General features: G+C 35.3%; 1 protein-coding gene across 9 annotated transcripts in view; it reads left to right on the top strand.

Annotated features, from left to right (window-relative positions):
* The window catches only part of DYM (dymeclin), a 617,255-nt gene that overhangs the window by 36,042 nt on the left and 564,138 nt on the right, over window positions 1-17,075 (top strand). For 8 of the 9 annotated variants that reach the window (XR_008917836.1, XM_003340591.3, XM_056824411.1 and 5 more), the window contains exon 2: window positions 2,434-2,623. The exons of the other annotated variant lie outside the window; for it this stretch is intronic. Coding sequence is in view for 7 of the 8 variants with exons in the window: in XM_003340591.3 (XP_003340639.1) it covers window positions 2,484-2,623 (140 nt within the window). In the remaining variant the exon portion in view is untranslated. The remainder of the gene's footprint in view (window positions 1-2,433; window positions 2,624-17,075) is intronic. 9 annotated transcript variants of the gene reach the window in all.

Raw genomic sequence — 17,075 nt, 5'->3', positions numbered from 1 at the left:
ATGATGATGTTAATTTATGATGATGATGATAATGGAATAATTCTATATGCCATTTATCATGTTTATGTTATTGATATGAAAAAATTTTCAATGAAGTTCATATAAAACATTTGTAGCTGCTTTAAAAGCATTTGTTGATCAGAATAATTCAGTGGTCACTAAGGTTACTAGTTTGCCCTCTGCCGGCCAAGAATAGTAAACACTGAGGAGCCCAGTGAACTCTTCTGCATGAAAATAAGTATTATTTAAATAGGCTCTTGGGAAGTGTCTTCTCTATGCCTCTCCATGAACTATGAATTTGGAAGCTTACAAAGGAGGAGAATTGTAGATTTACACTCATGGTATATACAGTTTTAGAAAGTCAGTTTGGAAAATTTGATGAACAGGTTTTAATGTGATTGATAGTATCTGAAAATACAAATTAATAAATTGTAATATATCTCACGTAAGAACTAGTTTCTATGTCCCTTGGGATTTGAAGATGATTATTTTTAGAGTAATATATGATAAAGATTATCATAATAATTTTCAGTTGAGAAAACTGTAATAAGATAATCAGTCTAGTAATTTGTTTGCTCCTTTATTTCCAACATCCCCATGTAAACATGAAAACATTAAAAAAAAGATTCTGTGTTCTCAAAAAATATGAAACTACTCTATTATAATTCCAGTATATGAAAAACACTTTGTCTCTAGTGACACTTAGACAAATTTGTAACTTTTGTTGGGCTCATTTATCTCACCTGAAAAATGAGTGTTGGAATAGATGAACTCTAAAGTTCTTTTGAGGTCTAAATCTTTGAACTTATGATAATGTGATTAATTCCAATGCTTAACTGATTTGTAATTCAGTTGATGTAGGATTAATTTTGGTATTATATGTCTTGCCTTTTCAATGGGTGAGGGAGAGAAGGCAGAGAATTTGAAAATGAAAATAAAATTAAATAATTACCAGATTGGCAAAACCCTTCACCTGTACAGTTTGTCTCACATCTGTAACTTAACAGATACATTTTTGAGAGTTGTTATGGCTGTAACATTTATGACCTTATTGTTGACCTAGTGATGAGCTATCCCAAATATAACTAGGTTCAGTCTTCATTCTGTCACCTGGCTTACACTAGGAAAGTTTTCAGCTTATTGTAGGACCTGCCTCAGTGTTTGTGCTTTGCTGACATAGCCTTTGAGAACCCCAGAATCAGTTCTACATTATGAGGAATTATATATTAGTCTGAAATGTTATCTAGATATTTCAGTAAACCAGTTCATTAAGTATATGAAAATTCTGTAGCAAGTTTGTTTGAAGGATGATGACTCTCATCCCTTTGGGAAGATCACATTGGCTCTGTCTTATCTTGTCTCATGTATCAACTTAACATGTTCTGACAATTGGGTATCCGAAAGGAGCCTGCCACTTTGTCCTGAAAGGCAGAATCAAAGTAATGGTGGTGATTGCTAGTGCTTTAGATTAGAGTGAAATTCAGGTATCAGTGGCCAGTTGTTATTTTTCTTCCAGTAACTATGTGGCATGTCAGTGTCCTTTGGACCCCTTCAAAAGGAGAAATTAGATCCAATTCAATTACCTTTTTTATGTGCCTCTAAGTGAGATACATAACCACCTCAACCATTTTGAGAAAATGAAAGAAAAAGGTTATGCATATGAGGGAGAAGGAGAGAGGGAATAGGGAAGCTAGGAGAGTGAGAAGGAAATGCCATCCACCTTTCTTATCAAAAGATAAAGGGAACACAAGTTCAGAGGGTCATCTAATTCTTAGCTAGGTCAGGACTTCAAGGATAGCTTCCACTCACCAGCCAGCTAGTGAATGGTTTCTTATAATAGGTAATGTATATCTTCTTCCTTTTCTTTTTTTTTTTTGCACTTACGTTTCCTTGATTTTGTGTATTATGAAGTTTTTTTTTTGTTCTTTTAAAACATGGTTCACTTATTACCAAGGATCTTTGTTCATAGAAGAGTCCTTAGTTGGCATACACAAATTTGTTTTCTTTAAAAAAAATTTTTTTTAAACCCTTACCGTCTGTCTTAGAATCAATACTGTGTATTGGTTCTAAAGCAGAAGAGTGGAAAGGGCTAGGCAATGGGGGTTAAGTGACTTGCTCAAGGTCACATAGCTGAGAAGTGTCTGAGGTCAGATTTGAATCTAGGACCTCTCATCTCTAGGCACAAATTTGTTTTCAAGAGACTGCTGCATAGAAACTACTCTTTTGACAAAGAAATTTTGCCTCAGCAGCTTCACTCTTATTTCTATCCCCAGTTTCTCATTGCTATTGGTTAGGAAAGGTTTTAAAATTTTAATATCTGATCTATTATCTATTTCATCAAATTTTGCCTTGGTAATTTTAACGTATATTCTGAGTAAGTTAGTAAATGGTAGTTTTTTGAATAGGTTTAAAATCTCTCCCCTAAATTTGTAGGTTCTTGAAGACATGAAGGTTTAAGAGATATTTATCTACCAGATCAAAAGATGGGAGCAAACAGCAGCAGCATTAGTGAACTTCCGGAAAATGAGTATCTAAAAAGATTATCTGGAACAGAATCTATCTCTGAGAATGATCCATTCTGGAATCAGCTTCTTTCTTTTTCTTTTACTACACCAACTAACAGGTAAGACATTTTGTAAAGTTCTAAAGATTTAGGATCCATAGGCCAATTTCTTTGGTTGTCTTTGGATTAGAGTCACTGAACATTATAATTTGAAATCATTTCATTTGGGCTTGCGAAAGTTTCAATGAACATTAAAATACAATATTCACATATAATTATTTTAACTTAAAGTTGTATTTTTGATATTTGTTTTGAATGTTTTCCCATTTTGTATTATGTCCATTGTATTCTATGTGGCATCTGCTTTGGGTGAGAAGAAACTTCATTATCATGAGGAAAAAGGAAAGTTGTATTAGTATTACTTTATTTAAAAACAAACCCTTCTACCTGTTATGAATAAAGTTAAATATATAGTGTGTTTGCAGACTGATAGCAAAGGGCAGAGTTCTGAAATTTTGACGAGTGCATGCAACTGCTGTTGGAGAGAGACAGTTATGCCTAAGGACTGTGGCTTTTTCTCTCTGGGTTGACCTGAGGAGAATTAGCTTTTCCCTGTGGATTTGACTACTTGTTCATCTCATCTTATTGCTGTTTGGATTATCCTATACCTGTTGGCCTTTTGACACCTACTGAGTTCCTGTACTGTGATCATGAGACCATTGTTGGACCCTGTCAGACTTGCACACAGACCTTTTATCTTTAGATTATCCAAGTGCGGTTTTAGGCGTCGTGGCCTGATGGCTCCCAGCAGGGTTTAGTATTAGCTTATTTAAGTTTAGTAATTTTGGGGTATATAGTGAGTATAGTGAATAGAGTTGGGAACCACTCAGAAGCTGTCTCTCTCTGGAGAGATTTGAAGATCTGGGAGGTATAGATATTTATAATAAAGTAAGGTATTACCAAATCCCTTCCAACCTATCCTTATTGTATTAAACACCTGTAATTTATAACCTAGGGTTCTGTGTGTGTGATCTCAGGATCTGACTGTGCCTGCACTGGGCTAGAATAGCCTTCCCAAACCAGGTTACTGGCCTAAATTACCGTCTAAACCAATTCTTTAAAACCATCAGTTATATCATACCTTCTTAGTACAAATTCTAATTCAAGAGTGTGGCAAGGGCTAGGCAATTGGGATTAAATGACTTGTTCAGGGTCACACAACTAGAAAGTATCCGAGTCTTGATTTGAATGCAGGTCCTTCTGACTAGGCCTAGAGCTCTATTCTCTATGCTACCTAACTGCTCCCATTAGTATAACTTTAAATCAAGAGAGTTGAAAGAAAAGAAGCATTCAACCTGTTTTTTCCATGTTTGCTATGGTTTAGTAGCAAATGCTACCTGAATTAAGGCTATTGACTGCTGAAGTTTGAATGAGGGCTATTTTGAGTCTTGAAATCAGAAAAAGACTTTATTAGTTTCTCTTTCTCATTGCACTTCCTACATTTGGGAGCAATGGCCTCTCCAATTCAGTGGTATATATTAGGAAAAGAAGGGAAAAACTCATGTATAAGGGTTAGGTGTCCAAAAGAGTTTTATTAAAGCACATTTCTTATGTCTGACCAAGGCTTTAGATGGACTAATGAGAGGCAGTAGAGAGTGACCATAGTTTTGCAAATTAATGTCTAGATTCAGTGCGGCAGATTTGGAGAAGGCTTCCCAGCTTTTCATTTTTGTAAAGTCTTATCTCTGAAATCTGTTAGGTGGGTTGCTTCCTTTTTCTTTGAGGTTCCAGCATGGTGATTGAAAGGGACCAAAAATGTTATCAGTTACCTTCTATTCCACCTTTACAGTTTGGGATCTTTTGACTACTGAAACTGGTTGAGGAGACACGAATCATAGGATTAGAATGTTCCTTCTATCTTTCTCTTCTCCCCTTCAAAGTGGGCTAATAAGGAAGATGTATCACATCTTTTCAATGATTGCAGGTATTATGGGGCTATTTGGAAGCAGTTGGACACTTAGCTATGAAGTTATAATTGGAGAAGCAAGGGAGACCTCAACTGGTTTTAGAAATCAAAGTAGAAGAAAGCAGGAACACAGTCACACAGGTATACAGGAGAGTAACTAACATGTCATAAGCCTTCTTATGGGGGACAGAAGATTTAAATTGTAATTAGCTTTTGCCAGGTAGATGTTGCTTTGTTTTCTCAAATTAGAATAAAAAATATGATGCACTTGCTTATAGAATTTCACCTTGAGATTCTAAATACTGTAAAAATAAATTTGGGAGCTATATAACATAAAGTATTTAGATGGAAAAACTTTTCCAATATAGGTTCAAAACTTTTCAAAACTGTTTAAGTCACCAATACAGGTTCAAAACTGTTAAGATACTTTTCAAAAGTGTCTTCCGTGGTAAAGTGAAGTGAAGTTTAAATGTGAACTTCCCTTCAGGGTCAGGCACAAGGATGCTAAAGAGACTCTTATTATAAACATAAAATATTTATTGAAATATATAAGGATAAATAAAGGATTTCTAATTCTAAGGGATTCTAAATCCACCCAAATAAACTCCCAGGTTCCACAAGGAACTGCTTCTTCTGTTTCACAGGATACACTAATCCTCCCTGATCTAACTAACCCAAATTTATACTATTTAAATAAAAACCACCACTAATATCCTTATAAATCTTAACTTCGCCTTCAAATTATAAAATAGCAAAGACTAGCTGATTGAATCTCAACAAGAATGCAAATTAAGACTTCGAGTCTTAATAGACTCAGAGTCCAAATCAAAGCCCATGTTTTTCTTTGATCTTCTCAGACATAAACCAATCTATAAAAACCACAGTAGATATTCAATAGTGTTTCCCAGGTTGGGAAAGGAAAACACTGAGCTCCTTCAGGTCTTTCCCTCAGACAGAGAGAGGCAAAGATGTTACCTCCGCCAGCCCTGAGAGAGAGTCTCTGAGAGTGTGTATCTCTGCCAACTGCCAGAGAGAGTAATTGACATAGAAAAAGGTTTTAACTGTCACATCTGAAATTAACATGCTCTCTCAGCTCTGCTTCAAACACAAGTTCTTTTCTCAAGCAGCCACTTTACTTCTTATCCCTAAACTAATAAAACAATACTTATTTTCTAATATCATCCTTACAATACAAATGCAAATACATTCATAATAAATATAAGTGCTAATTAATATTCAGTAGGGGAGCAGAGAATAAACTTCCAGTACAGAAAGGTCCCAGCATAGGACAAATAGCCTCAATGATAATGGCATATTGTTTATATGCAAATATAAATTAATTAAAATTCTCTAGGGGAAGGATGGCACTTTCAGTTACAGAATTCTAAGAAGCAAACACATCTGTATCATAAGAAGGATCATAAGCACCATAAACCAGGCACTAGGGAATAAATTTTGTCAGCCATTGTTTAGTGGGCTGCACAGTACTGGGTAAAAGGTAATTTTTTTTCTTTGTATATGTGGTAAATCAGTGTTCAAACTAGGGAAGTGAGAACTCCTATATAAAACTTGTCTCTCCAAATGAGATTTATTGAAAGATATTCTTTATAGGTTACTGAGGCCTTAGGAAGGTTGGATTTGGGGCATATTTCAAATCTTTAATCCTGTCACTTGAGTTAGGCCTCCAATTGATATCTAGTGAGAAGAGCTTAAAGGGAAGTTGACAGGAATCCAGGAGGGATAGTATATATGTTGGTGAACAGAATCAGAGTCCAAAGAGATCTCAGATTATAGAACATTGGGGACAAGCATAAATTGGCATTGAATAGGGATAAGAGTAAAGTTCATGTAGATTTTAAGAGAAGTAAGGGTGAGTAGATGTAGAAGTGAATAGAAGTAAGAGTGGCCACATATCAGTGTACTTGGAATTTTTAGTGAATTGCTTTAGATCAAAAGACTAGAAATAGTTTCCAGAATGGGAAGGATGATAACCCCATTTATGTATTATGCTATAGTTGGACTATCTAGAATTTTGTTCTTTCAGTTCTAGGAACCTGAATTAAGCATTTTAGGAAGGAAATCAACAAGCTAGAAGTTATACTCCAAAAGGTGACCATGATATGAATTTACTTGGAACCAACCATACTTTCAAGAACTGAGTATGTTGAATTGGTAAATGAGAAAATTTAGAGGGAATATGATAGGTTGGCTTCAGATTTTGAAAGTCAAAGTGTGGGAGGTTTATTAGATTTATTTTACTTGGCCTCAGGAGTCAGAATTAGTACCAATTGCTGGAACTTAAAAAGAGACAGATTTTGGCCCAGGATAAGGAAAAAGTTCATAATATTTATTGCTGACTAAAAATGGAATGGGTTGCCTTAGTGATCAATCAGTAAATCAACAAATATTTTTCAAGTGTCTACTATGTATCAGACACTAAGATAGGTACTTATACAAAGGCCAAAAGACAAAAGTATCCCTGTTCGTAAGAAGTATTACATTTGATTTCTGGGGACCACATGTCCATATGTACAGAGTAAATGTGTGTGTACAATAGAAATACAAAAACATACTAGATAGTTAAATATAGTGCTGTTGGGGAAGGAAGGCATAGGTGGTTGGGGATTCTGAAAAGATTTTCTGAGAAGATGGTGCTTGACCTTAGGCAAGAAAAAATGTGGGATTCTATGAGGAGGGAATACATTTCAGTCATGGAGGAGAGCCAGTGGAAAGGCAAAGAGACTGTTAGGAACAGGGAGAAGGCTAATTTGACTGGACTGGTACAGTGTAAGGGTGTGAGAAGAGAAGTAGTTTATAATGATATTATAAATATTGACTGGAACCAGGCTCTTAAGGACTTTGATAGCTCAATAGAAAAAATTTATATTTTATTCTAGATGCAATAGGGAGCCACTGGAGTTTATTAAGTAGATATTCTTTTATTATATTTTAATTTAATTCATGAAGATTATATCATTTCCTTGTTAGAGAAAACATAAATAAAATTTTTCTTCTTGACATAGTTAGACTTGTGCTAAAGAAAAGCCATTTTGGCAGCTGTGTGGATGATGGATTGGATTGGAGGGAGGCAAGTCAGGGAAACTAATTAAGAAGCCATTACATTAGTCTTGGTGAGAGAAGATGAGGGCTTCAACTAATGTGGTGGCTGCATGGGTAGCAAAGGAGACATATGTAAAAGATGATGTTGTAGGAAGAATTGAGGAAAATACTGATTTTACAAACTTAAGAGACTGGAAGAATGGTGGTGCTCTTTATAAAAAAGAGAAATTTGGTGAAGTAGGTTTTTGGAGAATGATAATAAGGTGTTTTTTTGTGCTTAATTAATTTGAATTTTTCTTTAATATATAGTTGGGTTCTAGCTACTGAAAATCTTTAAATAGAAACTGTATGATCTACTTTTCAGGACATTTTAGAAGTTATTAATATTTCAAGTATAGACTGGTCTTTGAGTATGACTTGGACTAGGGAAACTTGTAGACCCTTTATGCTCTTAGAGTATGATTTAAAGTTCTTAGAATTGGGTAACTTTTTTTTAATAATCAGGAAGTTTCATGATCATAGGATCATATAGATTTGGAAGGGATTGTAGAAGGATTAGTTAGACAAATTCTCTCATGTTTATTTTATTTTTAAAAATCCTTAACTTCATCTTAGACTAAACACTGTCTGTTGATTCCAAGGCAGAAGAGAGATAACAGTTAGGGATAGGGGTTAAATGATTTGCCCAGGGTGACACAGGAAGTGTCTGACCTTGGCCCTCCCATCTCTAGGCCTGTCTTTCAATCCACTTAGCTTTCCCATTCCCTCAGTTTATGATGAGTCCACTGAGGTTCAGTGAGGTAAAAGGCATGTTGTTTCACTAGGTGATAAAGGCAGAAAAGTCAGAGCCAGATTCTCAATTTCCAAATCTAAGACAGTTTTCCATAAGAATGAATACTTAACACTAATATTTGCTTAATAATTGTTCTTGATTTTATTCAGAATATCTTCATTTTGTGAGTAGACTATGAAAAGCTGAAAAGCTCCAACCATCCTAGGAAAGATTTATCTTCAGTGTTTATAGTCAATCTTAAAAAAAAAAATTCATGGTTGTAGGGTATGCTTTTTAAGTTACATCATTGACTTATCTACAATTTTAATTATCCCTCCATGAAGGTAAGAATTTATGACCAAATAAGAGTTAGAGAGCTAGATACAGGGTAACATGTACATTAAATAATGGTGATTATGTTAAATTAAAAAGTTTTTGTACAAACAAAAATGTATCCAAGATTAGAAAGGAAACAACAAACTGGGAAAATTTTTTTTTCTCTGATAAGGTCTCATTTCTCAAATATATAGAGTACTAAGCCAAATCTATAAGAATACAAATGATTCCCCAATTGACAAAGGGTCAAAAGATATAAACAGTTTTCAGATGAAGAAATCAAAGCTACCAATAATTATATGAAAAAAATGTTTTAAATCACTCTTGATTAGACAAATGCAAATTAAAACAATGCTGAGGCATATTGTAAGGAAGAGAGGATTTGAGCATATGAGGTGGGTCTGCAGGGAGATGCAGATTCAGAGAAAAGATTCTAGAATGTGGGAGGAAATGTGTGAGACAGTTAACTGAGGTTGGAGCTGGGATCTTTCTCTGGTTTCTCTAGTTCTCAGGTCAAAACCTGAAGGGACTGGCTGCTTTCCCTTGGTGGCTGTTTCTACTTTGTCTTTCCCATCCTACCTGCCTACCTGTTGGCTTGTTGTCATCTACTGAGCTTCCTGGTGTGATCCTGAACCAATCTGGGCCATCTGTCTGTAAAATTAGGTCTGGGGTCCTTCTGGATCCAGGACCTCTCCCTGGGCCCTTTCCTGCCAAACTGCCAAAACACACTACCTCTATTACCATCAAAAGGTGGGGAGGGGGAGGGTGTTGGGTTAGTGTAGATTTATCTGTATTAGGAACTGGGATCTTTAGACAGATAGGTAAGGATTAGGTTAGCTCAAAATCTGTGAAGACTCTTAGTGACGAGACATTTAGATCTGGAGGAGGTTTAGGTAGTTGTTATTAGTTTAGGATTATCCAAATCCTAACTTGTCATAATAAATTCAACATCCATACCTGTTATACAGTTGTGTTTGTTACCTAAGGATAGGCTCTGCCTGGATTGGGTCTGTTAGCCTGTCAGGCCACAGTCAACCAACTGACACTGCCTTCCCAAATCAGTTAAATCTTCTGATACTGGCCCTATCTGAATCATCTAATTCCTTTCCCCAAACCACCCTTCATTACAGGTACCACCTCACGCCAGTCAGATTGGCCGGTATGTCAATAAATGAAAGTGATAAATGTTGGAGAGGATGTGGCAAAATTGGGCCACTAATGCATTGTTGGTGGAATTGTGAACTGATCAAACCATTTTGGAGGACACATTTGGAACTGTGACCAAAGGACCATAAAATTGTGCATACCCTTTGATTCTTTAATACTACTACTAGGTTATATCCCAAAGAGATAATAAAAAAGAGGAAAGGACCTACTTGTACAAAAATACTTATAGCAGCTCTTTCTTGTGGTGGCAAAGAATTGGAAATTGAAGGGATATCTATCAGTGGGGGAATAGCTGAATAAGTTGTGTTGAAATGTTGGTGACAAGATACTATTGTGCTATAAAAACAATAAGCAGGATGATTTCAGAAAAAAAACTGGAAAGATCTACATGAATTGATGCAGAATGAAATAAGCAGAACTAGGAGAACATTCTACACAGTAACAGCAATATTGTTAAGATGATCATCTTTGAAAACTTGTCTATTCTCAGCAATGTAGTGATCTGGGACAATGCTGAAGGACTTTTTTCTTCTTTTCTTCTTTTTATTTTTTGGATTTAAATGTTTATTTTTAAAAATATTTTTCCATGTTTACATGATTCATTTTCTTTCCTTCCTTCCCTCCTTCCCAGAGCCAACAAGTAATTCCACTAGGTTTTACAAATGTTATCAGTTGATACCCATTTCCATATTAATTCATTTCTGCTATAGAGAGATTTTTAAAGCCTAAACCCCAAATCACATACCCATATATACATGTGATAAGTGATGTCACATATTTTGCTTTTTCATTTTTACTCCCGTAGTTCTTTCTCTCAGTGTGGATAGCATTTTTTCACTTAAGACTTATGAAAGGGAATGCTGTCCACCTCTGGAGAAAGAACTGTTGCAGTTGGATGGATGCAGGTCAGAGCATGCTGTCTTTGACATTAGTGTATTTATGATTTTATTTGGGGGTTTTAGTTTTGTTTGAGTGTGCACTTAAAGCAGTGACCAATATGGAAGGCTGTTTTGTATGATAATACATGTATGGGCTTGATCAAATTGCTTACCATCTCTGTTTTGAGGGAGGGAAAGGAGGGAGAGAAATGGTATGGATCTTATAATTTTGGAAAGCCTTTGTTGAAGATTTTTATTACCTGTAATTGGGAAGATAAAATATATTTGAATAAGAAAAAAGAGAAAATGTTAATCATTTAAAGGAATAAATTAATTAAAGAGATGGTTTCTAATAAATCTGGGGAGTATGGTTTGATGCAGAGTGAAGAAGAATCAGGAGAATGGTTTATAAAAGAATAACAACACAGTAAAAACAAAAGAAAATTGAAAGGCTTAAGCACACTCATCAATGCAATGATCACTTTTTGACATGGGCTACCATGTGGATTTGTTTTGATCAATTATGCTTATTTGTAATAGTTTTTTTCCCCACCTTTCAATTAACTGAGGGATAAAGGATTTGGGAACAGGATGCCAAAAAATATATGGCCATTGAAACATTTTTTAGAATTCATAGAAGAGAATAAAAGGATGTTCAGAAAGAAGCACTCTATACAGAAAGTCATGTATAGAATTTATTACATATTTAAAAAAAGACAAGAGGTGTGAAATGTAGGTTCATGATTTTAACTGCATTTGATTCTTCTTTTCTATTTATGGATATGGCCTTTTAAAATATTTGTTTACAGTGAAAAATAAAATAAAATACCTGAATTTAAAAGAGCATTCTTCCACATGGAGAGTGGATATACAGTTGTGGAAAGGACCAATCAGCAAAGAGTTGTGAGACCAAGGTTTTAGTCCTAGCCCAGTTAAATTAGTTGAGGGACCTTGGCAAACCACTTAATCTCTCTTGGCCAATGTTTTTATAGCTACAATATATGAAGACCTAGTCAATGGAATCTGAGGTTCCTTTTAGCTCTAACGTTTTAATCACTTTTAACAGCGTATAATAGAATTGAGAAAATAAAATATCTCTTGTACAGGGTTGTATTATGATTTATTTATTGATCACTAGGTGGTGCTCTTGTAAGGCAAGAAGGCATATTTGGAGTCTTTTTTTTTTTTTAAACAAAAGCCAGATTTGGGTGAAAATAAATAACAGTATACAATTTACCCAGGTAAATTATATACTACAATGGAAATATTCACTATTTTCCCCAAACTACCATCCATTATTACTTGATAATTTAGACTTTTAGGTTCTTTGAAATGTTTTCAATTTATATCTGTCATTAGTAGTTTCTAGTTGTTATGATAATAGGTAAATCTCTTATCTAGCATTTTAAAAATAATCTACATGTTTTCAAGCTGTTCTTATATATCACAAACAGGGGAGGTAGGCATATGGGGCCTAGTCAGAGACAGAATCTCAAGCTGTAGGCAGAGTGTTGAAATGGCAAAATATACCTTTTTAGGCATTTGGAAAAGAATTGCAGATTATGTTTTTATAATTTCATCCACCTAAAGAACCATAGGTGATAAAAGCACTATTAGTAACATCATCTTTGGGTACCATGACTGATGAAAAATACATACAGACTGGGAAAAAATTTGTCTAGTATTTTAATCTCTGCTTCATGGCTTTTTAAAAAAAACCCTTACCTTCTGTCTTATAATCATTATTAAATATCAGTTCGAAGGCAGCAGAGCAGTATGGGCTAGGCAGTTAGAGTTAAGTGATTTGTCCAGGGTCACACAGCTAGGAAGTGTCTGAGGTCAGATTTGAACCTAGGACCTCCCGTCTCTAGGCCTGGTTCTCAATCCACTGAGCGACCCAGCTGCCCCCTAAAATTTTTTTTAACCCAGTTATTATTAGTCTGTTAATTAGAAATCCATTTAATAGCTTTATTCAACATAGAACTATGATTAAGACTTTTATTGAATTTTAAAAATAATACTGAATAAATATAAAACTATTCCCTTTTGTTTGTATAGGAAAATACTGATAGTACCTCACTTTTTTATAAATGCTTTATTTGCAGTTACAAAATCCATCCATACATTTTCCTATTTAAATTTTTGATCGATCCTGTGGAGTAGGTAGTTTAAATGTCATAATCCTCATTTTATAGATAAGGAAATTGAGGCTTATAGGGGTTGGCATTTGCTTACAGTCACACAGCTACTATTGTAGATTGTTTTATAAAGGGAGTAAATATCATTACCATTAGATAGAATGGATGGGAAAATTGTTTACTAAGTGAATTTTACATAGTTGTAACTGCATATTTTATCTTCTTTATTGTATTGGTGTGGGAAGGATCACACAATTTCCTGAAACTTCAATCTTTTACTATTTATATTTCCTTTAATTTTTGCAGCTTAATGATGATCCATGCAGTTGTCTAACTTTAAAATATAAATATCTGCCTTCTAGGTTCTGCTATGATGCTTTAACATTGCTACAATTAATTATATGTGACTTTCATCCTTTGAATTTTTTCTTATGAATGGTCCCCTTAAAAAAAAAAAGTCAATATTCCCTCAGCTTAACCACTGAATGTGCTGATTATTCTTAGTTTTATGAATGACTGCTATAATTCCTTCTTTACTTAGTTAAGAAGTAAAAGTTTTGAGGAAAGCTATATTTTCCTGAATAGTTATTTGTTGATTTATTCAGGTTAAGTTTTATATGAATATTTATCAGTTGGATTGCTAGAATATGTATGATATGAATGATTACTAAGGATGTTACCATACTGGTTTGTGAGCTGCTCTTGCAATTAATTGTTTGTTTTTTTTTTAAACCCTTGCCTTCCGTCTTGGAGTCAATACCTGTGTATTGGCTCCAAGGCAGAAGAGTGGTAAGGGCTAGGCAATGGGAGTCAAGTGACTTGCCCAGGGTCACACAGCTAGGAAGTGGCTGAGGTCAGATTTGAACCTAGGACCTCCCGTCTCTAGGACTGGCTCTTAATCCACTGAGCTACCCAGCTGCCCGAGCAAGTAATTGTTTTATGAATGCAAAGTGTTTATAGCAACAGGCCCAATTGTTTGCATCATTTTGAAATTTTCATGTGCCTAAAATTTTTCTAAAAGAAAGATGTGCGATGATTAAATATGAACTATTTTTTGTTTGTTATATTTCCTGATAGTTTGCAAAGATAGAAGTTATTTTCACTTTATTTATTATACACAGTTATTTATGTGTATATTTGAAGTCTATTGACTTCAGTGTTTAGAGTCTCTGGTTTCATTTGTGTGAGTGGGTATTTACCCTTCAACTGGAGGATATCTACATATAGCCTTATTATTAGACCATCCTCATTAAGAATTATGGTTAAAAAACTGTCTGTTCCTTACTCCTCTAACTTTTAGTGATAAGATCCTTCCAACTTAGGTGGGCTGATTCTTGGAGAGCAGACATGCAGCTCAATTACCAGACCTTTTTTAAATTTTGTTAAAGCCCACTACAGCTTACTTTCTGCTGACAAAGTGTTTACGGATCCACAGTCACTTCCAGCTTGTAATAATTAAAATGGGTTTGACAAATATAAGAATTTTAAAAAGTCATGGTTGCCATTTATAAAAATTAACTCTTAAAGTCATGAGACTGTTAGTAACTTTAGTAGATTTATTTTAGCAAATAGTAATAGTGAGAAATGTAGTAAGATGGTTAGGAAGTATTGCCTAGCTAAAAATACCCTAAGTCCGGGCCTGAGGGCTTCCCAACAGTGAATGTGAATCTGAATGTGAATCTCACCTGCCCACAAGAGTGACTCCAGCCAGGCATTTCAACAACCAAAGATAGACTCCGAAGAGGCTAAGTGCAAAGGGCAGTCTCTCATGCAAAGGAGGCAAGAATCTTACTTGAGTAAGAGTTCCTCTTTAGCCTGAGTCTCCAACGCAGAAAACTGGATCTTCACCAGAATTCAAAGTCAGAATCAGGAAGCTGAAATCCAAAGTCGCAAAAGATGCTGAGCTGTCCAAGAGCTCCATCTGCCTAGGAGCCAAAAGAATGCAAAGAACTCGCAGGGTCCCAGAGACTCCAGCTTATGCACAGTTTTCTCCACCCATCAGCTCTCTTCATCACATCCCAATGTGTCAAGGGGATCTTATTTCCTCCCCTTTCTGGAGGGCCAAATTGGTCTGTCAACTTTTTTCAAGTGCCAGCGCAGTGTCTGTGAATGTCACTAAAAGGAAGGGCACAGAGGAGACCTGGGTCTCTGTTGGCGTGGACAGCTGGCTGGGAGAAAGGAAGATGCTTGGAGAATAGGCTACATGTGGTCTGAGAACTTAGAGTAAGGAGATTTGAAACTAAGCTTATCTACCTTTTCTGTTAATAAACTTTATGAAAAATAATAACTGGTAGATATGTTTATTTTAATTATAACATCAGGAATCAATTACAGTCTCTCAATTTGCCTAGCACTGTGAGGGGCATTTAGTGCTTATGGTCTTTTAGGGTATGAACAAGATACTTCCTTTTCTAGTAAAAGGTTCTTACTAAGTGTTAAATGACTAACTAAATGTGAAAGGTGGGGCTCTCCAAGGTCTTGATTGATTAAATTAAAATAAACAAAAGGGGTTTAAATTCTCTTTCACAAGCTCACTTATTGGGCATCAAAGTACAACTTGTGCAATTTGTTTGTACTGTCTGTATAGTCAATTGAACATTCTAAATGATAAAGAACTTTATTCTCATTAGGCAACTCATTTCATTTTCAACACCAAATATTAAACTGATATCATAGGTCTTCTGGAATCATGACTTTTCCCTATTACTGTCATAGGCACCAGAATCCTTCTAGTCAACCCAGTTGACAACCTTGATGTTATCCTTAATCATACTCATCCAGTTACCAAACCTTGTTATTTATTTCAGCACATCATTTTTAGGATAAATACTCTTCTGTTCTCTTAGATATTCACTACCCTACTTCAGATCCTCACCACCTCTTTTTAACTTGGCCATTTCAATGACCTCCAACTTAGGTTCCTTGCCTCAAGTTTCTTCTGAATATATCTTCTGTATATTTAACAAGGCAGTTTTTCTAAATGGCTTCCTTATGACTTAATTACTTCTAGGATCCAAAATAAACTCATTTGTTTGAGGAATTTATTGATCTCTTCTTTAAAATTTGCCTCCTTGCTATCTTTTATTGAGAATATTATAGATTTGGTGTTAAGTAAAAGAGATTAGTGCCCAAGGATACAATAAGGGATACTGTTTCAGGGTCTTAGGCCCAGAGCCAGAGTTCCTGCTGGAATTCTGAGGTACTGATAAAGGTTGGATTCAACAACTCTCAGGGTCTCTGGGAGCTGAACTGGGCTCTGGAGGCTGGTGGTTTTCTGACTCTGGGAATTTCCTTTGAAACCTTGGGAATATCAGACTGACAGTTTGGAAAGAGAGAAAGTGATTGGAGGAGAAGATTAACAAAAAGAAGAAAGAGGACTTTTTCTTTTTATCTCTGTGAGCCTGCATATTGAAGACAAGGCTTTTGGGCCTACCTAGGCTGGGAAGCCATCTCTGGCTGACCGGGCCCAACCAACTAGGCTGGTTTTGGAGTGGTGAACTAAAAGGATACCTGGAGACAGTACTTTTAGAATTATATGTATATATTGAAAAGGATATATAGAATAGATTTTTGGGTTTTTGAATAGTTAAGGAGAGAGTGCAGGCCTAGGAACCAGGCAGAAGTGACTTTGTGAGAAGTTTTGAGTTGGGAATGGGTTAAGTTAGTACACCCTTCAGCATTAGGGGCCTTTCTTGCTAAGTCTTATACCTTTTAAACCTTAAAAGTCATTAAATAAAGTTTTAGCTTACATCTGTCTCCAAGACTTGTTACTGTCAGCTAATTTTACTAGGCCCAATCCTATTACACAGGTCTAAGCCCAACTGCTCTTCTCAGCTCATAACTTCAACTGAAAGACAGCCGGCCCTTACCAACAACAAAGCAGAGACTAAAAGATACTGAGTTTCAAAGTATACCTAACACGTTTCACTCTTTTTTTCTTTCTTATCAGAAATTCTGAGTTTACCAAACACTAAATACAATGGACATTTCTGTAAATATGTTAGAGGAATATACATGAAACCCCAGATCTCTATTAAGTATATAATAAATTCAACCTATAGATTACAATTATGTCCACTTATCAGTAGTAGTTCTTCTTGACTTTCCTTCTGTTCTTTGCATTTAAAAAAAAGATTCTTGTGACCTACTTTTCTTTTTCTTCATCCCCCTTCTGCTTGCTTTCAGAGACCCCCATCTTCATTGTATTAAAATATGCAAATTTCTTTGTAACAAACATGCATTGTTAAATAAAACA

Source organism: Monodelphis domestica, chromosome 3, assembly GCF_027887165.1.
Source record: "Monodelphis domestica isolate mMonDom1 chromosome 3, mMonDom1.pri, whole genome shotgun sequence".
Taxonomy (NCBI): domain Eukaryota; kingdom Metazoa; phylum Chordata; class Mammalia; order Didelphimorphia; family Didelphidae; genus Monodelphis; species Monodelphis domestica.
Note: the sequence above shows the minus strand (reverse complement) of the source record. Positions and strands in the feature narration are given on the sequence as shown.